The 26,655-nt window shown below is 36.5% G+C and overlaps 1 protein-coding gene across 3 annotated transcripts in view; it reads right to left on the bottom strand.

The window, feature by feature from the left end:
• The window catches only part of VPS50 (VPS50 subunit of EARP/GARPII complex), a 96,788-nt gene that overhangs the window by 35,140 nt on the left and 34,993 nt on the right, over positions 1–26,655 (bottom strand). For all 3 annotated transcript variants that reach the window (XM_074864391.1, XM_074864409.1, XM_074864399.1), the window contains exons 13-20: positions 23,529–23,664; positions 16,733–16,830; positions 15,874–15,968; positions 15,072–15,170; positions 11,245–11,335; positions 9,469–9,645; positions 3,861–3,979; positions 2,332–2,438 (exon numbers count right to left, since the gene is read on the bottom strand). In XM_074864391.1, coding sequence (XP_074720492.1) covers positions 2,332–2,438; positions 3,861–3,979; positions 9,469–9,645; positions 11,245–11,335; positions 15,072–15,170; positions 15,874–15,968; positions 16,733–16,830; positions 23,529–23,664 — 922 coding nt within the window. The remainder of the gene's footprint in view (positions 1–2,331; positions 2,439–3,860; positions 3,980–9,468; positions 9,646–11,244; positions 11,336–15,071; positions 15,171–15,873; positions 15,969–16,732; positions 16,831–23,528; positions 23,665–26,655) is intronic.

The raw sequence follows: 26,655 nt of genomic DNA on the forward strand, positions 1-26,655 counted from the left end.
ACGGCCATAATCCACAAATATAAAGACTCCTTATGTAAAACTGGAAAACTAGAACTGCAGTTCCACCTACTGGTACACAGTGTTGGGGGGGGCAGGGGCAGAGGCTGGAAGAAGACCAAGTGGTTTGCATGAATGTGCCACGTGTGATTTCTAGATTCAATCCTAAATTTTCTTAGAGGAAAACCTTATACCAGAAGGTAGCAAACAAATCTCTCCAACCTATCTCACAGATCAATACTAGAAAAGTTATGACATAATGTGCTGGGTTTGTGTGGCAGGGTTTTTGGTAGCTTCTCGAAAGCTCCCCCAGCTCCAAGTCAGACCCGCTTCTGGCCAAGGCCAAGCCAATTAGTGATGGCAGCTGCATCTCTGTGATAACTATTTAAGAAGGGGAACCTAAAAGGGGGTGGGGACTTGTGAGAAGGTGTTACAAGAAGGACACCTGTGTGAACACCAAGGTCAGTGGAAGGAAGGAGGATGAAGGTGGGGAGCTGCACCGAGAGACTCCCCTTGTATCCCGTGGTGAGATGGCAGGACCACCCCCCTGCCACCCATAGAGATCACCAGAGGACCAGAGGCTGGCCTGTGGGGGACCCCACGCCGAGCAGGTGGCTGTGCCCGAAGAAGGCTGGGACTCTGAGGGAAGAGACAGCCCCACTGCTGTGGTTTGGCACTGGGAGGACTACAACATGCAGGGGTGACTTACACCAGAGCAGCCCAGGAACAGCTGCAGCCCATGGGAAGAACTCATGCCAGATAAAGTTTGTGGAGGACTGTCTCCTGTGAGAGAGGAGCCATGTGGAGAAGGGGAAGAATGCAGAGGAGTGCTCCCCAATCCTGAGGAGAAAGAGGTGGTGGACTGACCGTAACCCCCATTCCTTGCCCCCCTGCACTGCTCTGGAGGAGGAGGTAGAGAAATCGTGAGCAAAGCGGAGCCTGGGAAGAAGGGAGAGGTGGGGAGAGGTGTTTTTGGGATGTGGTGGCACTTCTCATTGTCCCACTCTGTTGTGTTGTTTTTGTTAGTGTTTGAATTAAAGTGATGTTCTTTTTTCTCTTCCTCTATTGAGTCTGTCTGTTGCCTGGAACCATAATGGGTGAGCCAATCCTCTCTGTCCTTATCTCCATTCCTGAGCTTTTTGCTTCATTTTCTCCTTCCCAGCACTGGAGGGAAAGGGGTGAGTGAAAGACTGCTTGGTGCTCAGTTTCCCTCTGGGCTCAAACACAATAATCTTAATTCTTATTTCAGGTCTGTATTTTAGATGGAACATTCCAAGAGGTAAAATATGCAAAAAAGGTTTAGAAAATTAATTTCTGATTTACATGCTGTCCTCTATGACAGCAAAAGGTACTAACCAGGTGTCAGTGTTTTTTAAAAACAGCTTACTCTGAAGTTCCACAATCATTTCCAAGCATATAAACATTGAAGACAAACTTCATTAATATAACATGTAACAATTCCTCTCTTCTGCCTAACCTGATGAATTTAGGTAGTTACTTCCCCTTCTCTACAAATAAAATGAAAGTCAGTAGCAGAAAATTGCTATCATACAATTATCTAGATAATCAAATAGAAGTGATGATCACAAAAAAAAAAATCAATCCTATTACACTTAGTACTGGAGGGGAGCATTTTCATAGAAAACTTTGGGCTAGAAAGGACCTTCAGAGGTCAGCTACTGCAATCTCCTGTTCAGAGCAGGTCTAAGGAGGTAAGGTTGCTCAGGCGCTTGTCCAGCCGTGTCTTGATCACCTCCAAGGATAGAGAGTCCCTAAACTCCTCAGGGATTACTATGATGCATTCCAATTACTGAAATTACCAGTATGGAAGGGCACTTTTCTTCTAGTTGTCTACCATGTAGTAAAAATAGTTAATGTGCGTGTGAGAATTTGAGCAATGAAAGGGCAAAAAAACCCCAAATCTTTAAGTTCTTACTTTTGTAACTATACTACTTTAAAATGAAGCATTTAACCCACCAAGACACATCAGCAAGATAAAACAATAATCTGTTCCCTTTCTATCTCCACTGGTTTTACATATTCAATATTTTAAACAAATAATCCACCATTATTGGTTAAAATCAATATATGCATGTAGATTAATTTTCAAAGTAAAAATAACTCACAAGGTATAACCAAATTTGTCTATTTAATTAAAAAATATTTTGGTTTAGTGCTTTATTTCTATTTTATTAACATTTTCAAAGAGTGGAAATAGACCCCAACTAGGTATATTTTTAAAAGCCTTAAAATTAATTTAAATTATTTGCTATAAACCATAGGTTTACATTAAAGTAAAAAACATACATAGAAAACTACAATTGTTCTACTTACCAACAAGCCTTATTACATTCAGCGTAGTGTTTGTTAGGATAGGTGCATTCACTTTATTGAGGTTATAATCTGATCGCTTTCTGCTCCTCAGAGTTTCTCGAGAAATGCTAAAGAAAACAAAACAAAATACACCAAATGAGACTGCCTATTATATTCAAGGACATACAAATAATATTTAGTAGAAAAGAAATCCTTTCTTCCCCCTTCTACCAATGTGTCAGGATCTCTTACAGTGCATAACTGGGTTAAGAAAGAAGCCTGACCTAATTGACATAAAATTGTGCTAGAGAAAGGAGTTTCTGAGTTGTAGTCCAAGGCTTGAGTTCTGCAAGCCTCTGTCTGGCCTCAGCAATCATTTTATCCACTCTGACTCAAGTTCATAGTTTATGAAGTAAAGAAAATGAAAACAATGCAAGTCACAACAAAACAGGGGCAGACTAGTAAGCTACAGCTGAAAATTACTATCTGGAAATGGAAACAATTTTGAGGAAGATGAAACTGAAAAAATAATAAATTTTTCATAAATTGTAGCCCTGCAAGAAGCAGGGAATTGGACTCAATGATCCTTATAGATCCCTTCCTACTCGAGATATTCTATGATTCTGTAAGGGAAACCTTCCACCAGCTGCCATACCTCAAAACGATATTCTCACAAAAATTCAGAATGCTTCAACTTAACAGCACAAAGCTATGGACAGTGACTGTGGTTTGTTCCAGTTAAATAGTTTTTATCAATATCTCCATCAGTTCTTTGAAATGAAGTAGTTTGTGATGTAGCTTATGAAATCATACTAACAATATTTTATCCTAAAGAGTTATTTTGTAAAAAAATATTCCTCTGCGTTGACCCAAGTGATGGCTTTCTAGTTCCCCTGAAATTCTCTACATACAAACAATGTTAGTCTGCTTCATGAAGTCTGAATGGACATTTAAGTAGTACAGTGTCCTAGGCAGAAATTCGTATTTCAGATCCTTTTAAAGGCTACAGAGTTGCCTTCTGTTTATATGTATATAAATAAAATATTTATATTCATCAAAATAGAATATGTATATTCATGTGTATATATATGTGTCTGTGTCTATTTTTTTTTTTCCTTAAAGAAAAAGAGAATTTAAAATTCCAAATGACTGCCTTCAAGCCACGGAAGAATTTTTTTCTTTAATCCGTAAAAGTTTACTGTTGTTCTTCAAAAGCAGAAGCCCAAGTCTCAAGCCATTTGTCTGCAAACAACTGCTTTTGACACAACAGAAGTCATACATATGCACAACAGCAGTTGTAGAAAAACCTTCAGTTAACATCCAACGCTTGCTAATCAGTTTTCCACTAAGTTTCTTTCTGCAGTAATGATGAGCAGTATCCCCATTCCAGAGATCTAAATGTTAGGCCTTTCTAGCTGTGCAGGTAGCGTAAAGATTATTTGATTATTATCCCCTTGTCGTAGAGTATAGATTAAACAGAAAAGGAACTAATTAGAGTACTGAGATGAAAAGCATGTAAATGAGACCAAGGACTCACACAGTCTACTTACCTTTTCAAAGGGGCATCTCCTGTCTGCTCATCCACATAATCTCTTTTCAACTCTTCAGGAACATCACTGTCGCTATCATATTCTTGATATGCACTTTTTTCTTGTTCATCTGATTCATACTATTAAAAAAAATTAAAAATTGATTGCCATTATTTTCCTTATAATACTGTCATGTAATAATTTGGTCACTTCTTGGCTTTTACTTCGATCAGGATACGAATAGCTTTGCTGGTTGAAAGTCTGCTGACAATGTTTATTAAAAATGCAGGAGGCGAATTATACAAAGCCATTTGTAAGTGCATTTCTAAACAAACTTCTATTTTCAGATGTTGATTAAGAGTAAATACTTGCATCATCCTATTTCTCCCAGCTACTGAAAATTTTTTTTGCTTTCTTGTTCCTGTATCAAGTACCCACCTATCTTTTTTTATTTACTTTACAGTCTGAAAAAACAGTAATGAAACCTCAAAATTTATCCATACGGTGGCAATAAACCAAAAAAACCACACAATCCTTAATTATTAATGCAAGAAGGCCTAAACTATTGCTTCACAAAAATACTTATATTGTATACATTTATTTAAAAAAATCACCACCAAAAAAATCAACTTGCAGTTGTTTGTAAAATTGATTTTAGTACACTCCAAAAGACATTTCTACTAGAGAGTCTTTCAGCCACATAACCTGTCAGAGACCAATGCAATTTTGACTAAGTAAAAACACTTCAAAAAAAACTATAATCAGTCAAATGCTACTACAGAAATGTAAGTATTTCTCATGGCTACTATTACCATGTAATTTGCTTCTCACTAATTTTTCTGCACTTATTTTCTTCAACTGCATGCTGCTCTATCTACTTCAACATCAAGAAGAGTATGTATATATGTATTGTATGTATCTGTATGTTCTATTCATATAAACCTTGCACTGTACATGGAACAAATAAAAACTGCAGAGCAAGCAAGGAACAGGATTCTGCAAGCCAAATTGATATACCTTTCCTCATAGAGGAAAATAAACACTACAACCAAACCCCAAAACACAGCCCACTATATTACTCTAAGAAACACTCTAATGATATAACTCAACTGTATCAGCGGAATAAATCAGTGGGGTCTAGATTAAAAGTATTTTCCTTTTTCCCTTTACTTTCTCAGAAACTTGATTAGGTGTTTGGGGCATGCTTGTATTTATTTGTGTGCCCTGGTTCTTGGTTTTCTTTTGAAACATAAACCACCCTTTATCTACTCAAATGCACAAGATCCTGATATTTGAACTATTTCTCTAATTATCAGCGAAACAATTCTTATTTGATGGAAGGGAGCCTCATGCACTATTTGCTTCATTTGTCACAAATGCCACAAATTATTCCAGAACAACCCTGTGAAAAATGTGAACATGTAGAGAAATTAACCACGTATACCTGCCTTGAGACATGCCTTCTTACACTGAGGAACATTAGATGTTAATTGCATCTTTTGAAAAATAAGAAGCTTAAGTAGTTACAGACAACTACTGCCTCCAAACACTCAGCTGCATTTTTAATTTTTTGAAACTGTTTCTCTCTGTCCAATTGTTGAATTGCATTTCAAAGATTGCAAAAAAATTATTTTCAATTCAAGGATGGAAGGTTTGAGCCTAACAAGTGACATCTGGAAAAAAACGAGCAACACAGCCTACTGCACATATAATACAATATAGGATTTCCATGGTAGACATGTATTATTACTGCTAGAGTATGAGTTATGTATATAAATAGTATTCACAAATGCAGATAATAAATGCTTTTTATAATTATGAAGCCACACATACATGTTAAAAGTGTATAATTGGGATTTTTTTTAATTCACTTGAAATTTGCAATCTTTTTTCACTCCAACTAAAAGCAATATTTAATGTCAATCCCTTTTTCAAGCGTTCTAGGTGCTATGTAATATAGATGCTTTAGACACTTCATAAATAATTAAATAATTGTTTTTCACAAAGTTAATTTCTTAACCCAGAAAAGATTAAAGGGAAATGCTCTGTCACATAACCCTTTTTCCTGAACATCTACACAGCTAGCACAACATTAAACATATCCATCGGGCTCCAGAATGCACTTGGACTTGAAGAGAGACCACAATACTTTTAACTTTTCCTTAATGTGTACACTGCTCTGAAGCCATTTTATTCAAGGAGTCAATAATGACACATATGACAAAGACAGTCTGGTTCCAGGATCCTTAGGGAATGGCAGGGTTTTAAAGCATACAACCGCTCTCCAAAGGAGAAAACCCAGTCTCTCAATCATCCAAAATACATTAGGAAATATATTTTTTTCAGTCATGCACGGCAATTCCTGGCCCCAGCCCTAAGCTATGGAGGCTTTTAAAGCCTAGCACTATGAAAGCACTATATTATAAAAGCGTGAAACCCACAGTACAAACAAATTCAAAGCAAATCCAGCTCAGATGGAAAAAAGAATGTGATATGAGACACAGACTAAAAATAAATGTTCTGATCCTTAGTACTCACAGGCAAAATTTCTGCCTCATGAACATTTCAGACAAAGGAAAGCCATAATGAAAGCTCAGTTTATTTCAAAATGAGCTGATTTTAGGCTTGATTAAGGAGAGTCATAGTTTAACCAACTTGGCATGGAGAATTACCATTACTTATTACGGATTAATATATAATAAATGACATGCCAATTCAATTAAAATCCTGTGATAGTAAAATGATAAATTGACTACAAATTGTTAACTACAATTCATATTGATATACGAATGTGACAGTTGACATACATAGTGTCTTAACATCATAGATTAAGAGAATTTTGAGAATTTTTTTTACACAGAAAAATACTTTAATTAAGTCTCCTCAACCTAATGCTATTAATGAGCTGGAAAAGTTATTTAATGAGATAAAAACATCTGCATTTTGAAGCATGCAGTAAGTAACTCACAACTATTAAATAGTGACCTCAACCTGAAGAGATCTTATAAATCCATTTTGAATATGCACAGTCTGCAGTAAAATTTTAAAGTGCTAAAAGGAATTCAGATATCTTGTGGCAATAATCAGTTCACAAGTGTTTAGGCAATCGGCCCAAACAAAGCCATAGGACAGTGGTAAGGTTCATCAAAGCTGAAGAATGTTACAAAACTGTAAGTTAACTGTATTGCAGGAAAGATATTTTAGTGAGCTACAGAAAAGAGACATAAAGCACCTCAAGATACAGAGCTGAGGCTGCTAGATCCAGAGGTCCATTTTCAGTTGTCCAGAATTAACAACAACTAAGCAGTTAAAAAGACTTTAAAATTCTCAAAAGAAATCCTGACAGTTCTTACCATCCTACAGATCATTTGACAAGTAAATCAATTGCTTATGTCCTTGTCATGCCATTCCTCAAAATATCTGGAAACATGTCTGCATTCTCTGGAAACAAAATTTTGCAACCTCCACCTGAAATAATTCCAATTTTAAGTGCTAAAACGTGCCTTGACTGCTCCTTAACTGGTCAGTCAAGAAACTGAAACATAAAACCTTTGTAGAAATATTATCGCACATTACCTAAGCAAGTTATTTCTGTTTCCATGTAAAGGATAACCAAATAGGTGTAATTTTTTTTTTTTTTTAATAAGAGTTCTTTCTATGTGTCAGCACTTTGGAACAGCCGGTAATGGAGAGAGGAGATGTGAAAAGGAAAGGTAGGATAGTCACCCGGAGAGTATACTCTCTTGGGTCACAAGAAACCTTAGTTCTAATACCAGCCAAGTTAGATGTCCTGTACAACTACTGACAAGTTAATTAACCTATTCTATGCCTCAATTCTCTATGTCGATGTGCATAATACTTCCCTGCCTCACAAAGATTTTTGGAAAGGATTTTATCCTTCCAGTGACTGAGTTAACAGCCAAATACACTGGTGAAAACCAGGTAAGTGCTTTCTTAGCGTCACTGAACACCCTCATCCACACTCTGAGTACAATTCCTCAGATTTACATAACATCTTTCAACATTAAAAGCAGTTAGTTCCCGTTTTCCAATGCATTAAAAACTCAAGTTATCATATGGAACAAACTTGTTTATATGTAGCAAAGCTAGCAAAATGTCAAACAGGAAATACTCACCACAGCTGATTTCCACAAGGGTGAAGGAAAAGTCGAAAGCATCATCCTCCATAATCAATTTTAAATTACATTGAACAAACAACTTTAAATTTTAGATTAAAAAAAATTAGCTCTATATGCTATTTCTAAGTTCTACCACTATATTTAAGGTTTAAAATAACTACAATATGAATGACTGCAAATCTAACCTATATTTCACAAGAGAAATGCATAATAAATTGTATCATTAGTATTTCACTTTTTCCACACAGAACATTCTGTCCCTCTGGTGTCAAAGAAAAGCCAAAATTCATTATAGTTCTTCACCAGGCACAAAATCAGATTTTATCAATTTAAAATATATTAAGGTTTCACTAATAAAGAACACTAAACTGGCACACAGCTTTGAAAAAGAGGACAGAGCCTTGAAAGTCCCTGATGATGTGCAAGCCTCCCAAGTGGGACACTGTTCAAAATTAAAGACAGGGAAACCACAACATGGACTTTGCTACACGTGTGACACATCAGCCTACTGCTAATTCATGGGATCACAACTCCCTCTAGCCTGTTTCACCAAAACCACAGCCTGGAAAAAAACTGCTGAACCGCTGAGACAGCTGCTTGAGAAAGAGACTGCAGCATCACCCACAGAAGGAAAGACACTGCAGCATCACACTCAGGTGTGTGAGATACCAATCATGCTGCTTTGCAACTGAAGTTCCACAAGGAAAGCAAGAAATATGAAGCTGAAAACCAGACAGCATTAGAGTGACAAGCTGGATTAACTAACCTTAAACAAAAAAACTAAAACCGAACTTATCAAAAAAAAAAAAAGGCAAAGAAAACATTATTTGAAGGGATAAACAAGAGCAAAAGCTTTAACAAAAATATGTTAATATAGCATTTAAGAGAATAGTACAAAGTTTTAAAGTAAAACACATTTGACCACTGCTAGATTTGGGCAGAATTCTGAAAAATACACAAACTTATTGTTCAGCTTTATAGTAGATCCTGCCGTAAAGCGAGTGTCCTGACCATTTAAATTACAATTAAAAACTGCCTAACAAACATCAGATAATCTATGGCAAATCACATAAGTGTGAACAAATACAACAGAAGGAGTAACCCACACTGATTCTTTCCTAAGAAGCCAGAAAGCTAGTCCTAAAATGACAAAATTACTTCCAAAAAGAAAGCTAACAAACCCCTGGAAAAACACTAATTTAAGCGGATCATGTCTTGCTTCAGGAACACTTGACTTCACTGGAAAAAAATATTGATCCACTGCAAAACAAACTGAACTTTAAATGGATGCCTGGATTTCTGGCACTGTTAAAAGCAAAGCAACCTACCTAATTAAAGGAGTAAGGTGGCTTGAGACTTTACACAGCACTGCAGTTAACTGATCCTTGTACTAAGACATTTTGCCATCAGTGATACACAAAATAAATCATAATTTACTGAGAGCAAGATTTGCGCTTTTTTTTCTTTCTTTTTCCTGAAACAGTCCATACCCCATTGGAAGCTAACACATCTTCCGTCTCATCATCTTTGCTGTCGGCCTGAATTTCAAATGGGTTTCCTCCATTACAGTACTGCTCAAATAATGTTACTGTTGTTGAAATTGCTGAAGCAGGCTGCTTACTAGGTGACACAGATGGGGAACGTGACTGCTCCATGAACTTAAATTCCTATTAATAGAAATAAAGTACAATTTTAATCACCAACAAGACAGTTTCAGTATTGACTCCAGTTCTGTAAAACCATAGTGTAACAACAAACTTGTGGACAATTAACCTGATATGAAAATTTTAGCCAAAGCTTCCTGGTTATTTAAACATGCTTTTCACGCTGGCTCAAGTTAACCTTGAAATTGGTAATCTTACACTGCTCATCTTTCTAATTTTAGCAGATATTTGAACTGATTTAGTTCACTTAGCTATGACACACAATACAACTCCTAAATTCTGAAAGAATTCATTGCCGAAAACTATGTGAGTTTTTTATTTCACGGAAATTAGGAGGTAAAATAAGACCTAAATTCTATCCAAAAAAATGCAGTTTTCTTAAACCAAGTTACCTAGTAAATTACTAAAGCTGACGGGGTTTTTTTAGTATTTTATTTTTAAAGAGTTCTTTTCAAAATTTATTACTTTTCAAACCCATTGCACATGAAGTTTCTGATGACTGAGTACAGAGACTTTTGCAAATACACGGACTAAGGCACGTAAGGTATGATTTTAGACTTTTTTCTAAAAACCTTGACTTATCTCAGTTGACGTATCATTTTTATCTATTAAACTCTAGCTATTGATCTTTATAAATGGCAAAATGTACATTATCATTTATCTAAAGGTTTAAAAATCCAAATGTATGCAGCTAAAAGGACTGCAATGTTAGATTTCTGTTCAAGTGAATCAGTGACTTTCTGCCATTTTCTGCTGCTCCAGTCCCTTGAGCAGTATGTATGGATTTACAATCCAATTTCTCTACTAAAAATATTACCTCTTTTGCTACTGGATGCTACTGAGGGTCCTTTTTCCTTTTCCCTCCATCCTATTACTGCCCCAGTAGCCTCTTGCTTACTTTTACAGTTAACTCTGCACAAAAGCCACAAAATTATCTTTGGCTTGAGATTGCTCAGCTATATCCATTTTTGCACTCTAGTGATAGCTTTAATCATAGGCACCCACATTTCATTTGGCAAAACAGGTGAAATTCACCTACCACATGCTAAACTTCACAAAAATCACTATAGGACAGCAGGTGAGCACACCAATTACTTGCAATTACTTGCTTTCAGTTGGACTTCACCACAGAAGAATTAACTTTTTTTTTCCTTTCCAAATGATCTAGTATGACCCATGTGTCCAGAAACATATACCAAAACATACACAAAAACAACATATACCGAAACTGGTACAAGCTAGTGAGCGCTCATGTGACTATCTTTAGGCACTCATATTTTAGCGTCTTACTATCAGATAAATAATTTGGAAATGGAAAACTGACATATTAACAGCACATTAAAACATGAAAAATAAAGGCTAACATTATGCTTATAACTCTAGCATCTTCTGTAAACCTCTACCTGCCTGAAACAGGAACACTACTGTTTTAAAAGCATTTGAATCTTAAGTTTCCAATATCACGAAGTGAAATTTTGGGCTTTTTAGCAGCCAATGAAAACATTTGCACAGTAGTTCATGGATCTTACTACTACCCAGAACACCTGGACTCTTAGCTATTAAAATATTAATATATTTGTATGTGTTATTCATAGAACGTACATGAAGCTGCAGAATACTAAAACTTGATTTAACAGGACAAAGTTCCCAGGTCTCATTCTCCAAAAACATTCTTAGTTCTTCAAGACGGGTTCTGAAATACAACAAATGAATACTCTTAATTAGCAGCAAGAGTAAATCAGAAAGTACATAATTATTTTAAGTTATGCAGTGAAAAACACCTTCAAAAATTGTATAAAAACTCACACTTGAAAACAGATATTTAACTCATTCTTTCGACTGACAGACCACCTAAAAGATGTGGTTATTAACACAGTGTATGTTTTATGACACCTCTGGAAATACTCTCAAAGAATGTCAATCTCCAAAATTTGGAAACAAATTTTTTGTCAAAACCATTAGACAATATAGAGGAACATCTATGATTATGGAGTAATACTGGATCTTTTTTCCTCTATATAAACTGTAGAAAGCAATATAATATATACAAACACTCTACAACTGTACAACAGCTTCTGTGAGCCCACACAAGCTAGATGCTTCTTTCAAGCACACTGAAGCCAACAGGTAGCAAAAGGAAGTGGGAAGAACTATGTTCTACAGACATCTTAACTTTTCAGAGAAGAAAGTGAAATGGCCATTAATCTCCTAAACTCCGTTTTTTTCATAGCTTATCTTTACCTTGGTACTAATATAGAAAACATATTAGGGAAACATTGTTTCTGTTATGTTTTTAATCATTAGAAAAGCCACCATTCAGCCATAAGCAGAAATACCATTAATAAAGAAAATCTTTGCGCCACATATAGGAAGAGACAGCAATGAGTGCTTATTGAGGTCGCATTGCTGTATCTTTTCTTCTTGGTATATTGTTTTGCTTAACAAGTCGCAGTTGGTAAATTATGCACTGGGTTTCTAATTAGGTACTAAAATATTCTAGAAATACCACTATTTCAATAATAAAACTATGATTACCACTACAATGAAAGTTTTCTTGCCTCAACGAGATGAGCAATGTGTGGAATTACGACTACAGTTTGCTGTGTCTATTTAAATTCACCAGTTAAATGTGAATAGACTTCAAGTGCTATTTTTGAGGCACTGAGTACCCATAGCTTGCAGATCTTCACAGTAAAGCCGACAGAAAAAATAGATAGAGATGCTGTGAAAATGAGCATTACGAATTAAAATTCTTTAAGAGGAAGACTAAGGAGAAAGAGTCATAGAAAAACAAACATTTAAAAGCCACACACAACCAGTTTTTGTATCATTTCAAAGCTGAAATCAAGGTACTGAAAGTACTTGAACAAATGCTCTTCATTTTCACCAGCATACAAGTCTAGAAAGAGGCACATGTGGAAGGTCTGACGCGCTTATTCTCTGAAAAACGTTGGTGATCAGACACACCTTTTTACAAATGTATCAGAACAAAAAAATAAAGCGCATTCTAAAAATTGCCTTACTGATGTTCTCTGCCAAAAGCGGACTCTAATTTGTCAAAATAATCAACTTTTACCCAAAAAAGGCTTCATGTATACACTAGTATTACACTGCTTTTCTATGCTTTTTGAGTGACAACGACCAATTCCTTTGAATGCTTTCTCTATGTTGACAGTTCTCTAAAACACCACACTGCCCAGGAGGCCACATATGTCAAATTACACAATCAAAGAACTGATTACTCCAGTACTCTGAGCATTTAAGCTCTATGTAGCTTTTATGTACTAATGAATCCTCAAAAGCACTAGCTTTTTTCTCCCCCTCCAATTAAATACACAAGGGGAGTGAAAGCCACATTAGCTTGAAAAGGAAAGATGCTTGAAGCTTTTATATAAATCAACCTGAGAGATATAGCTGGGAGAGAGGGTTTTTTATATTCTTCCTTCTGAGGATGCAAACATCAGCTAATTAATCTTCACAATACCCACACAGTATAAAACACAAAAAAGTATTAAAAAGTTCACATAATTTGAGTTATATCAGTAAATACTTCCTTTTATTTTCCCAAGAACTACAAGAAACATTAAGTAAAAACACAAGTTATTTCAAAAAAACAATTATTACTATACACATTCCATCAATGTCTGGACAGGCTGGAGCGATGGGCTAAGGCCAACTGTATGAGGTTCAATAAGGCCAAATGCCGGGTGCTGCACTTGGGCCACAACAACCCCCAGCAGCACTACAGGCTTGGGGAGGAGTGGTTGGAGAGCTGCCAGTCAGAGAGGGACCTGGGGGTGTTGATTGACAGCTGCCTGAACATGAGCCAGCAGTGTGCCCAGGTGGCCAAGAAGGCCAATGGCATCCTGGCTTACATCAGAAATAGTGTGGCCAGCAGGGACAGGGAAGGGATCTTACCCCTGTACTCTGCACTGGTGAGGCCGCACCTCGATTACTGGGTTCAGTTTTGGGCCCCTCACTACAAAAAGGACATTGAATTACTCGAGCGTGTCCAGAGAAGGGCCACGAAGCTGGTGAGGGATCTGGAGCACATGTCGTACGAGGAGCGGCTGAGGGAACTGGGGTTGTTTAGTCTGGAGAAGAGGAGGCTGAGGGGAGACCTCATCGCCCTCTACAACTACCTGAAAGGAGGTTGCAGAGAGCTGAGGATGAGTCTCTTGAACCAAGTAACAAGCAATAGGACAGAGGGAATGGCCTCAAGTTGTGCCAGGGAAGGTTTAGACTGGATATTAGGAAACATTTCTTTACAGAACGGGTTGTTAGGCATTGGAGTGGGCTGCCCAGGGAGGTGGTGGAGTCCCCATCCCTGGATGTGTTTAAGAGTCAGGTTGACATAGCACTTAGGGATATGGTGTAGTTGAGAACTGTCAGTGTTAGGTTAATGGTTGGACTAGGTGATCTTCAAGGTCTTTTCCAACCTAGGTGATTCTGTGAAGAGAAGTGTGGCCAGCAGGTCGAGGGAGGGGATTCTGCCTGTCTACTCCGCTCTTGTGAGACCCCACCTGGAGTACTGGGTCCAGCTCTGAGGCCCCCAGGCATAAGGACATGGACTTGCTCAAGCAGGTGCAGAGGAGGGCCACGAAGATGACTGGGGGGCTGGAGCATGTCCCCTATAACGCCAGGCTGAGACAGTTGGGGTGGTTCAGCCTGGAGAAGAGAAGGCTCCGGGGAGATCTTATAGAAGCCTTCCAGTACTTAAAGGGGGCCTACAGGAAAGATGGGGAGGGACTCTTTATCATCAGGGAGTGTAGTGATAGGATGAGGCATAATGGTTTTAAACTGAAAGAGTGTGGATTTAGATTAGATATAAGGAAGATATTCTTTACTGTGCAGCTGGCGACACACTGGAACATATTGCCCAGAGAAGCTGTGGCTGCCCCCTCCCTGGAAGCGTTCAAGGCCAGGTTGGATGGGGCTTTGATCCACCTGATCTAGTGGAAGGTGTCCCTGCCCACAGCAGGGGAGTTGGAACCAGATGATCTTTAAGGTCCCTTCCAACCCAAACCATTCTATAATCAGCTCTTTTTATGTAATGGCATAGAAAAAGAAGTAACAATTTTGCTAGGAAGTATGGACTTCAGAAGCATTCATCCACAGGATCTCAGGAGACAGCTTAAGAGGCAGACTGAAAAACTACTGAAATTCTACATAAAAAGTCTTTCATCTTTATCTGGCTTGCCTGCTGCAGAACTAGAATTCTCCACAACTATAGCGGAAGCAAAGGCTTCTCCACCCTCTCCCCTTCTCCACAGTTCAGAACCCCGTTCTCATCATGAAGCATATTCCACTATCTGTCAACCTCTATGCAGGAACATTATGCAGTGGAATTCCTTCAGAAAGCGTGTCAAGTTAAACACAGCAAAAATAACCGCCATTAGATTAATCCACTGTACATACAGTAGTCTCACCTGTGGTACGTTTTGAAATAGTTAACACTTTGTTTTCTGATAGATTCTTGCAAAACTTCAGACTTACTTCCACAAAATTCTTCTCCAACTTGCATCAACCTATAACAATAAAACAAAGTTCAGAAATATTTACTGATTTATTAATACTACTGTTCCAACCTGCATTGCAAGCCTCAGCCATTACCATGAGCATATATGTATCCATAAAAGCAGAGCACCAACATTAAGTTGCAAACACTTCACTCATGCCACAAAAGTTCACATCTCATTTCCCTCCAAATCCTATCATAATGTCCCATACACATAGAGACAAAGAGCCATAAGTAAAATAAATGAGATCCCATTACACAGGGCAAGCTGTACAGCTCACAGTCTGAATCCATCATCTTATTATCGAAACAGACGGATATAATACTGTACCGGTTAGCAGTACTACAATATTTTACTGCTCTTAACTGAGATTCCCTTTAAAAACTTTTAGAAACATCAAAATTGTCAGATCTGCACATCTGAAATCTTAAAGGTGGACAACACTGAAATCATATTGCAGATAAGCATTACTTGAGCAGCAAAACAATTTATGCTACCTCTCCCAAGTACATCCTTATGGCAGGTAGTGAGAAAGAGAGATCAGCACTCACTCATAGACTCTCACATAAAGAAGAAATGCTCGTCAAGCTATCAGTAGATGGGGACAAAGTTGGCATCAGAATGTAAATATCAGCCTTAATTAACTGTGCTGTTTATCAGAGTTCAAGTTTGTGCATATGTATTAAGTGGTTTTATGAACATATCAAAATACCTGCTGATAACATCAAGTACAAATATGAAGTCATCATATTTGAAGTTAGACAGATCTGTTCCCAGAAGATACGTTTTCACTTTCAGTTGAACATCCTACAAAACACAAACAAGTTTTTGTATTCTTAAGACATTAAAGACAAAAAGGTGAAGGCTATGATGCCTTGTTCATTAGCACTTTTTGGTTTGTTTGCACTCTTAACTTTTTTGAGATTTAGAGTAGAACTTCATTTTATGTAACATGAATGATATCTCATTGACTTCCTAAAATAACATTATAATCAGTTTCTTTAACACTCTATAACACAAGGTCAGTCCTAGATGCTGGTCACTGCGAAAACAGAGCTTTAGATTACAATTCAGCCATGTAAAAGGTATACAGCTTTTTCATCATACATTTGGAGTCTCACTGCACATCAAACTGATCCAGCAGGCAGACCAGGAATATTGTGAAATCAGGCAGGTTCACAAGACTTCGGGTTCTCTGTAGCTATGGTTATACCAGAAACATAAAACAGTATGACTGTGCTAACAGAAAAGCACATGAGAATAAAATAGATTGTGGGGCAGCACACAGTTTGGGAGAAGTGGAATCAGGCTGAAAGTCATGTTATTATGTTTTGGTATCGTGTCTGAGCTTGTAAGCACAGCAACCAAGTAGTGAGTGAGTCACAGAAATTATATTTCCATGGTTTTGATATATTTAGCTCAAACCAAATCTGTTTAAAAAAATAAAAAAGTCCCTGGAGAGATTCCTTTAAGAAGATTGGTATAAATATAACTGTAATTAATACTGGGGGGGGGGGGGGGGGGAATGGATAAATATTTAGGGGAAAAAAAAAAAAATCCAAAAAACATACCTGCCATATTCGTGAAAGCCCATGTTCCAATTTCTTTTTTACATAGCTGCGGTCAAAACTGTTCTCCTCAGTTCCAATCACATTGCTGCCATCTGAAACTGAAGGTGAAAGGTACTGTAGATATTCCCAAAAGTCTTGAAATGTATCCTAGTTTTGTACTCATAATGAGACTTCTGCCTTATCCATTATCATATTATCCATTATGCAAACTCCAGGAGAGCTCCATTGCTCTAAACTTTTGAAAGGAAATGAATAAAGCACTTATAAATATTATATGCTAATACAGACCAGGAGAGCTTCTGGTTGCCATTATGTAAGCAAGATATCTCATTCAATAAAAACAAAAATAAAAAAAAAAAAAGATGAGAGTAACAGACACTAATATTTCAAGTAAAAAAGATAAAGTTGAAGGCTGAAGTGAGCACTTCTTATCCTCTACAACCAGATTCTCTAAAATATTCTAGCTTTGTAGACAAGAACCATGAACTTAAAGATTTCAGAAACAAGATTTTTAACTTTCTGCCACAGCAAATCTGTCTGCAACTCTGAGGAAAAATACTGAAACTTCTCCCATGAACCATCCAAACAATATAGCATGCTCTTTTCTTTTTTCCCCATCTCATACTAATCTATGCTTATGCATGAAATAATGTCAATCATATAATCAGGTGTCTTTAATTTCTTCCAAACTAGTTTAATTCTAAAACCTTCATTCCCACAGCACTGGATCACTTTCCAAAAAGGCACCGTAATGCATGGTAGACTTCTCCTGTATGTGGTGTTCTCTCTCTCCATGGAGGAAATATACTTCATTTCCGTTTTAAAAAAGAGAAGGCAATATTTTATATGTAGTTTGTGAGCATACAATTGTGGTTACATTTGCAGTCTGTGATGGCACAGTACCACGCATTTTGCTTCACACCCTATGACTGTCCACAGGAAACCTCTCTCTTAGCCAGACTGTACATACAAACTTTTCCCATAATAAGAAAACTCTGCTGTTCCTGACAAGGAAAAAAAACTATGCATGTCCTTTAAAGCCCAAATCATTTAGTGATTTGACATGAAAGATAAAAATTCACATAAAATATTACACTGGAATATTACAAAGCATACAGCCCTCCTTCTACCCCATCATTTAAGAGGTTGCAAACACAGAAGAATTAAGATTGCCACAGTACCCAGCATTGCCATGCTGACCTGTCTTTCCATCTTTTCTGCAACTCCAACTAATTTTCAGTACTTGAGAAGACTATTCACTCCCTTGTTCCTAGTCCAGCTAGTGTCACCTCTCTACCTCCATGCACAGGCTCCCAACTCAAAGCCATTTCTTTCCCCGAATTCCAGCATTTCCTCTCAAAAACCTCCACCCAGCCCCAAGCTATTATTTTGTACGCACATCAGGCAGTCTCATCCCTGTCGCCTAGTCTTCACAGGAACACGCAGCACAAAGCCCAGATCCTACAGGAACCCAGAGAGGAAACCGGGGGTGGGGAAAGAAAGTTCCTTATGATATTGTGGGAAGGACAGTCCCTATCTATAATTTGGGCCTACCTGGAGAACAACAGGACATATCTAACAAGACTAGGGCATGTCTAGCGTCCTTGACTTAGATTGTGTCCTTGAAAGATGGATTTTGGGTTTTTTTTAAAGCCTGTTGGACTATATATATTACCTATTATATGAATGCTTATATAATATATAAGTATAATAGAAACAAAAAAATATGAAACCTTTAACACCTGTAGCTCCATTTAAATCAAGCAAATGTGGGGAATATGGCTACTGAGAAAGATGCTGGCTTTGCTTAATTTCTTTCAAGTGGAGCTATTTGGTGTGTCTGGACACGTTATTAAATTATGAACTTCATCAAACACTGAGGGAGCTTCATCTGCAAACTAGGGATTATGAACATATCAACACTACCAAGAAGAATCTTCAAGCCAGTTAAATTAAAATTAGTCTGTCCGTGAGGCTAGACCTCAAGAATACAAAATCAGGGCAATACTATATGCAGCTAGAATATAAAAGCTCTGGTATTTTGAACTGAATAACTTCTCCTCGGAATCAAAAACATAAGATGATATATTCTGGAATTTGGGCTTATATTAGGGATAGATATTCCTTACTTTCAAGGCTGCAAAGCTGTGTTCAACTCTTTCCTGTTTAAAGTAATTGACACTGTTTTTACAGGTTGGCTGAGAATTTACCCTAATTAATCAAAATGAGAAGATAAAAGGCTGCTTGATATGAAAACGAGACTCAAACATAATTCCATACTTGTATCTACTGTTGCAGAGCACTCAAAGAAAATTTTCTTTATGAAAGAAAAACCGTAAAAAAAATATTAGCCATTCTAGAAGTAACTTATAATTTAGTAAGTGTACCTAAATATGCTCCTCTTCTCCTGAAAGCAATAATTCTGACAAATGCATTTTCAAAAGTGATTTATCATGGAAGATTAAACAAAACACAAACCAAAAGAATAACACAACTAGAGAAACACTAAGCAGATTTATCCTTTCTCTGACTATAAGAGTAAACAAAACCAGCTATCTTAGTCACAGCATGCTCTTTAGAAGTTTCTGCAACCTCCTCTCTTCTATACTTCTGCAGAGTGAAGCCAAGCCTAAACGACTCAGTATCTTTGACCTGTTCTCAAGATTAAGACCATAGTCATTGTCCTCAGAAACTGCCATTTATGAAGGAATGGTTGTACAGAGCCATATATATGCTATGGTTCAATAAAAATCCACACAATATTCTCTCTGGCAATCCCACGGTGCTCCCAGTTTACAGTCAGTCATGCTAAGAGGTCTTGTTTCCAGTCTTTTAATGAACTGTACTGCAGCAGATTTCACACATGCAAACATATGAATTTAGGATAATTTCCTTGAAAATCAAGGACTACACAATGGTTCACAAACATTTACCCTTTTTGCCTTGAAAAATTTGGAACAGGTAGCAGAATACATAAATATTCATAGTTTCACATAAAAATAAGAATCAGAAGCATCCAGGAGTTAATTCTTCTAGATGCCCGATTTAAATACAGTAATTTTTCAGGTTTCTCAGTATTTCTCCAAAATCTGTAAAGACAGCTTTCAGTCATAAAAAAAGGTTTTTCTTTAATCCTTGCGGGGGGGGGATAAAAATCAAATCACTGTCCGCTAGCTTCATTCTTTGAATACCAAGCAGGTTATAAATTGAACGTTTTGAAATTTAAAATGGTTGAAATTAAATTTACATCTTACATCATTTTCTTCTTGCTTTTCATTGAATCTATTACAGATATTACAGTTGTTACCATCTTCGACCACTAGGATTACGTTTGTGAAACCGGGAGTTTAAATGCTATAGTGATCATTTTACTGCTCAGTTTCAGTTGTTCTGTTAAATTAGTGTCTTAGGAATACGCGTGAATTACATCAACATCACAGTAAATTTTATGGTATGTGAAAATCAAGCTGAGTCAGACAGGGCTTCGCACAAAATAACGCAACTTTTAAGTTCACTTTTCTTTGAGCAGGGAAGACAAAATGACCTGCACGGGTCCCTTTAAAACTCCTTTTTTCTTTGATTCTATAGTACAGACAAAAACAATGCTTTGACCATGACCAAGAGTAAAATGGAAGACTTTCCGATAAGCAGTTTATTTTCAGGAATGAAAACCTGTATTGCAGCAATTTGCTATTTACTATATGAAAAACAAAATCACAGACTAAGCAGCAGTTCATTGAATGTAACTTAAAACTCATTTCATGCTATGGAGTTGATACTTTTCATTCACTAATTTTACCTTCAGTATGATTAAAAAAGTCCTGCACATGAACACTTAATTCTGTCTTTCCAACAGTACATTAGAGCAATTAGTTAAGTGTTATTATTGATGATTCATAGAACTATCAATACCATATATTTCACTATGATTTACTGCTACTGTTATAACACTTCAGCAAACTAAATCTCATTAGTCTTTTCTATTTCATGAAAGGTACTAAAATATGTCCCACACTTTAAAATTTTTTAGGACTGCATTTATATCTAGAGATAATTATGTTTCCATTTAGTTTATTTCAAGTAAGGGGTTTTTTTTAATTGATCTTAAAGTAACCTCCAAAGACCAGTCCACACTATAACTGAAAGAACAACTGCAAATTCTGAACTCAATTCTAGGGAAAAAAAATAGAAAAGCCTCAGTCTCAAAGAGTCTCTGCTATAAACATTTCAAACAAAAAAAATCCTGTTGCGAAAGTATTTTCTATCCCATTTTGCTCTTCAGTCTCAAACTAGACAAATTTTCAGAACACAAATAAGCAGACTATTTAATGATATAAAGCAGACACACCTCTTTCCTCAGAAATGCAGAAGGGCAATTATTTACAAGATATGCAAAGAACATTTTAACATCTGTAGTAGGCATTAAGAACAACAAATACAAGACACACGATCTACATGAAGTGCAACCTTATTTCCATAATCCATGCAGGCATTCTTTTGGATAAGCTTCACTATTAAAATAGAAAGAGCTATATAATTCATGTCTTCTAAGTCCAGCTCCTCACTTCTACAGCTGGGTTTGTGCCCCAAGATCAGGAGTCCCTTGACCCATTTAACGTACTTTGTAAGACTGCTGACATTAATTGGCACAAGGAGAGAAAAATACTAAGCCTTGAGTTCTCAGAATGATAAATGCCAGACACACGTACAACAGTTAAGACTGCTCCCTCTATTGCTCCAGTCTATGGGGTTTAATTGAGGGAACACTTTTAGCATAATCTCCTGAACTGCCTCCATGGTTCCTTCTGACACACCCATCCTTTCTGTGGGAATTTTACTCTTTGGCTTTAGCACATATCACAGCTATTAAATCAATAAATATGGAATGAGACTTCCATGTACAGCTTTAATAATTACTGCAGCATAAGCAATGACTTTTAGAGAAAACAGACATTTGTTAGATATTTGTAGTCCTTCTGAAATTAAATTATAGTTGTAAAATTCTCTTTTGTGTGCTTTATCATTGCTGAGGTATTTGAAAAAGTGATTCAGTAGCTGAAATACATTCTAGTTATACATTACAGCTAAGCCACCACATCTACAGAAACTTAAAAACTGAGTGACAGAAGATTTAGTGGATTAGTAGTAAACATAACAAAAACACTCTAGCATGCATTTAAAAAGCAATGCATTTGAATTACTCATGTGACTGAATATACCACTTTTATTAGGCTTAATGGTTCCTTTAAAAGGTTCTGCAGTGCAAATTATTTTCTTTTTTCGGGATATCACAAGTAACCACACTAAGGGGAACTATTTTTAAAATTACATCTGGAGCTGAGCAAGGAGTCTACTGTGATAATGTTTCCATTCAATAAACTCTTTATGATACCTGCTTTATTTTACACATGCAAAGATCACAACAAAATGAAAACAAGAGAAGGAAATGCAATTATCTGAAGTTATTTTAAATTTCAAAGTAAATATTACTGAGAATGGGCAATTCAGTCAAAACTTCAGAATCTTTCTTCACACGGTGCGTCTCAAAATTAAATACTTCAACTCCGATTTTAATTCTGATATACTTCTAAAAACTGCAATCTTTGAGTTTCAACAAATTCTTTTTTTCTTTTTTAAGATTCCACACAACATAGGAAGGACACTCCAAAGAAAATACTTTCATCAGTTTTTCAAATTTAAATTAGGAAGACAATGTTGATTAGTATAAATTTCATTCTTTTTAAGACTTAAAAATCTGTAACAAATCTGAGTTTTGAAAGAAATGTTCGATTTCAAATACATTGTAAGAAGCATAGTGTTCCAAGATCTGTTCTTCTATTTCCAATTTTTTTCCCTTTCTTCTTATCATCTAACATAAAGGATACAAGTTTTATGCAAATCAGGCAAGGAGGAATAACTTAACAGCAATCCTATAGTCCTTGTCCTTTGACAGAGCCTCCTTTTCAGTAGGAAAACAGCAAACCTATCTGATTCAAATAAAAGGAGTTTTGCATAAATCTTAATACCATAAATTTCACACTCTGCTCTCTGCCAAACACAAGCATCGTAGGTTAGTGGGGAAATAGTCTGTCTTCAAACATCTTATATTCATTTAGAATACATTCAGCAAAATGTACTTAGGAGGACTTAGACAACAGACTAAGGTTTTGTGCTTCTGTCCTAAAAACACAAACTAGAACAACAATAAAAGAAAATAAAAGTTATACTTTAAGATTAAATGTTTGTTTTCTCCTGTAAGGATATCAAGGAAGTTGTGAACGTATGATTCACTAGTAGAGATGACATACAACATTCAGAAAACTGGATTTCCTGAAAAAAAAAATCACAGTGACAGATTTACAACAGATTCATTCCCTGTTGTTTCAGTCACCTTTCCTAGTACACAATTTAGTATCCCAATCTACTAAGCATAATATGCAGTGAAAATTTGGACACTGGTCAAAAAATCTGAAATTTCACATTAAAGGGAAAAATGCTCAGATTTTGTAGTCATCTACCACAGCTGACTTCCAACTCAACAATAACCACTGTTTAAAATAAAACTGTTTATATCTGTAATAATGGCACATACACATATTCATTTAAAAAAATCAATCTTATACTGAAGACTACAAAAATCCAGTGAGTATTTAAGTTCCTTACTGCACACTATAAGCAATAATGCTGAAGGCACAGAGTCAAGACCACAAAGGTACCAACACACAAATTAACAACTTGAGCACAAGAAAAGTTATTTCCAAATATTATAAGTTTTGTTTCTAGAACAGTTTCTTACCAGAAGACACAGCTGCTGCCTCATCTTGGTCATGGTTCTCATGCCACTGCATCGTTCGGTAGTAACTGAGCATGACTTCCCAGAGGGCTTTGCAGAGATCAGCAAGGCATGGAATGTAGCTGTCTGATGTAATATGCTACAGAAAAACAAAAGAATATTGTGAAACTTAACAACTGTGTTCATTTTTTGCAGAGGCAAAACGAATCATACAAAAACCTCCACATTCATACAGCTGAGGTGCTTTACGTGTATCTGTTTCCTTTTCAAAATTATTTGAGAGCTGAGGAATGCCTGATTTTAGTCAACTACTCAAATGCTGTCTCAAAGTGCAAAGTTTATTTTGTAGCCCTTCCCGCTCCCATCCCCCAACTGGTCCATATATTAACCACCTCTTGTATTTATGGAACTGCAAAGTAGATGCAGAAGTAAAGCCATACAGTCTAATGGCCAGCACATCTCACTATCAAAGAGGGATGCAGCCAGTCCTATGACATGCAGAAACTGTGTTAGTTGAATGATATAGATACTTGTACTTCAGTAGTACAGAGAAGCCATCCTGGCTGGTGTCCCATTGGATTGAACACTGTATAAAGTAGTTTGAAAACAAACAAACTTAGGAGGCAGCTGTCCTATCTCCCTGATCCACCCTGCTCCAAAGAGCCAATTGTGATTTAAAATATTAATTAGGTGAAAAGTATCAATTTTATCAGAGAGATACACAGTAGAAATACCTAAGATGAGATTGTCAGGTAAGGGGATGAATTCAAGAAAGGGTCTTGCTGGGTTAAGAAAAGACTGTAAAATATATTGCTTATCTGAGTGGCAATGGTAAGTCACCCTTGTCTCGCTGTGAAGAAGCAGTCTCACAGCTTATAAACAAGGGCAAACTTCAACTGCACAAATGTGATTTCAATTACATTATTGTTTAAAGGTTCTCAGAGAAGTGTGGAAATTAGCACTTCAAACTAACACTGTTGTAGAAAACAGTCCATACTTTCCCATTGCCACTTCAGTGTCCACAGCTGACTTCCACAAGGCTAGTTAGCTTTTACTACGGGGCTACTGCATGGTAACCCAAAAATGTAAAACCAAGAGGATATAAAAGCTTTGGCATTACAGTTACAACAAAACTCTCCAAATTCAGTAACAGCTTCTGCAACAGTGATGTCAACATAACCACCAAAATAATCAACCATGGATTCTATAGATAGCAAAACCTTAATCAAAGCAATCAATTCCCTCTGAACTGCATCCTCATCCACTGATGTAACTGTAGCTTTCTAAACACCGAGTGTCCTTCCTGAGCAACGAATTGCAACAAAACTTTTATAAGCTTGAATATTATGTTTGTTGGAGAATAAACGTTAGATTCGACAGATTTCTTTGCAAATGCAGATGCATCACTTATACCTCCACCTATTTTTCAGCTTCCAGGTAAAAAAAAAAAAAAAAAGATATATACACACTGCATGTCTTTTATCTTTTATTTAATCGTGTTCTCTTGCTTCCTAAACTTAAATAATGCTTCTGGCAGTAGCACGTACCACCCAAGCCATATTCTCCTACGCCCTGCTTACAATTAAGGACTCGCAAAAACTGTTCTTCAGCATTAATAGATGTCACTAGCAAAAGTACCTGAAGGCCTCATATTAATCATTATGTCTTTTCAGTTTGCTTGCGTTTTATTAAATGGATTATTATTCTGGTTCTGTTCCCTATCAAACCAGAATTGCCTCAAAGATATAAATTAGGTTTCCTGCACACATCAACAAAAAAAGAAAAAGTCAAGTTCGTGATACATAAAAAAAGTAACAGCTGAGAACATTTTTTTCCTAAAACACCTTTAATTGGAGAGTTGATATACATTAGTGACTGCATTATTGAGACACTTTAATCTCACATACTGTAGACCTTTGCTAACAATGGAACAAAATAGGGTGATATGTTTATCATTTATAAGTTGTCCTGACATTTCAACAGCTGTTTCAGCAATTTTCTCTGCCAACTCATCAGGCAATGTTACTCATACTGTATTTCAGCGCTTTTAGTAGCTATAGAATCTAAACTTTTGTTGTGCAGATCACTATACTTGAAGGCATATTGGCTTCCAGGTGGCCAGGAACAAAGGATTACTTACTAAATACCAAGATAATTCCATTTAGACTAAGGAAATAAACAACCGAATTTCTTTGAACTTATGTTAGAATAAAGAAAATTAAAACTTGAAGATGAAGCAACTGAAGTCTCCCCTGTTCCAGCAGTATCCAGAAGGAGAAAGGATGTAAGAGTTAGAGCATGGTATGTCACTAGGAAACTAAATGCTCAACAAGGAAACAGTGACTCAGAGTGCACAGGCACATAAGTTACATAAGTGCCTAAGAATTACTGAAAACATTATTCTTTTAAAACAATCCACATAACTATAAAATCCAGTATCTGACTTTCAGAAAAGAAACAAACAAAAAAATTAAAACAAAGAAAAAACCCACTATAGTCCCCCCCACTACCCATGTAAAATGGAAATGAGTTAAATGAGTTCATTTAGAAAGATTTTTAGAAACGCGTAACAGAAGATCTGCCCAAAAAGGAAGACTTTAATTTTATATGACTTCCACTGTTTAATCAGAGTAAGTGCTCCATAACCACTTATATGTTAAGAGCATCCTGGCTTAACAGAGTAGACGGATTGAAGAGGGTTCTCACTGGAACTAGACAGGGAGAAAGCAGGATCATATTTCAGTCTTAAACAATTTATTCCCAAAATACTGAATGCAAGAGCTGAAAATCTGTTGGTGTTTTTTTTACGGGAAGTTAGAAATTGAATTCTTATGATAGTCCAGCTTATTTGGAGCTCTGATTTCACAAATGTGCTGCAAGAGGTAACAACCAACACTGAACAGCATAGTTTGTAACGGAGAACAAAATTTCCCATCTGCAGTCTGTCCCTAAATACCTAATTGTTACCAAGAGAGTAATGAAAAATAAAAATAAAAATCAGTAAATTTCAAGGAAATTGCAGCAGTATTCATAGTACATTATAGTCCCAAAGTTTGAGTACCTGCCTTTATACAGACTGCCAGATTCCAACAGGCTCACATAACTAAAGAAGCACCTCATAAGGGTTTTG

This window comes from Strix uralensis, chromosome 1 (assembly GCF_047716275.1).
Source record: "Strix uralensis isolate ZFMK-TIS-50842 chromosome 1, bStrUra1, whole genome shotgun sequence".
In the NCBI taxonomy this organism is placed as follows: domain Eukaryota; kingdom Metazoa; phylum Chordata; class Aves; order Strigiformes; family Strigidae; genus Strix; species Strix uralensis.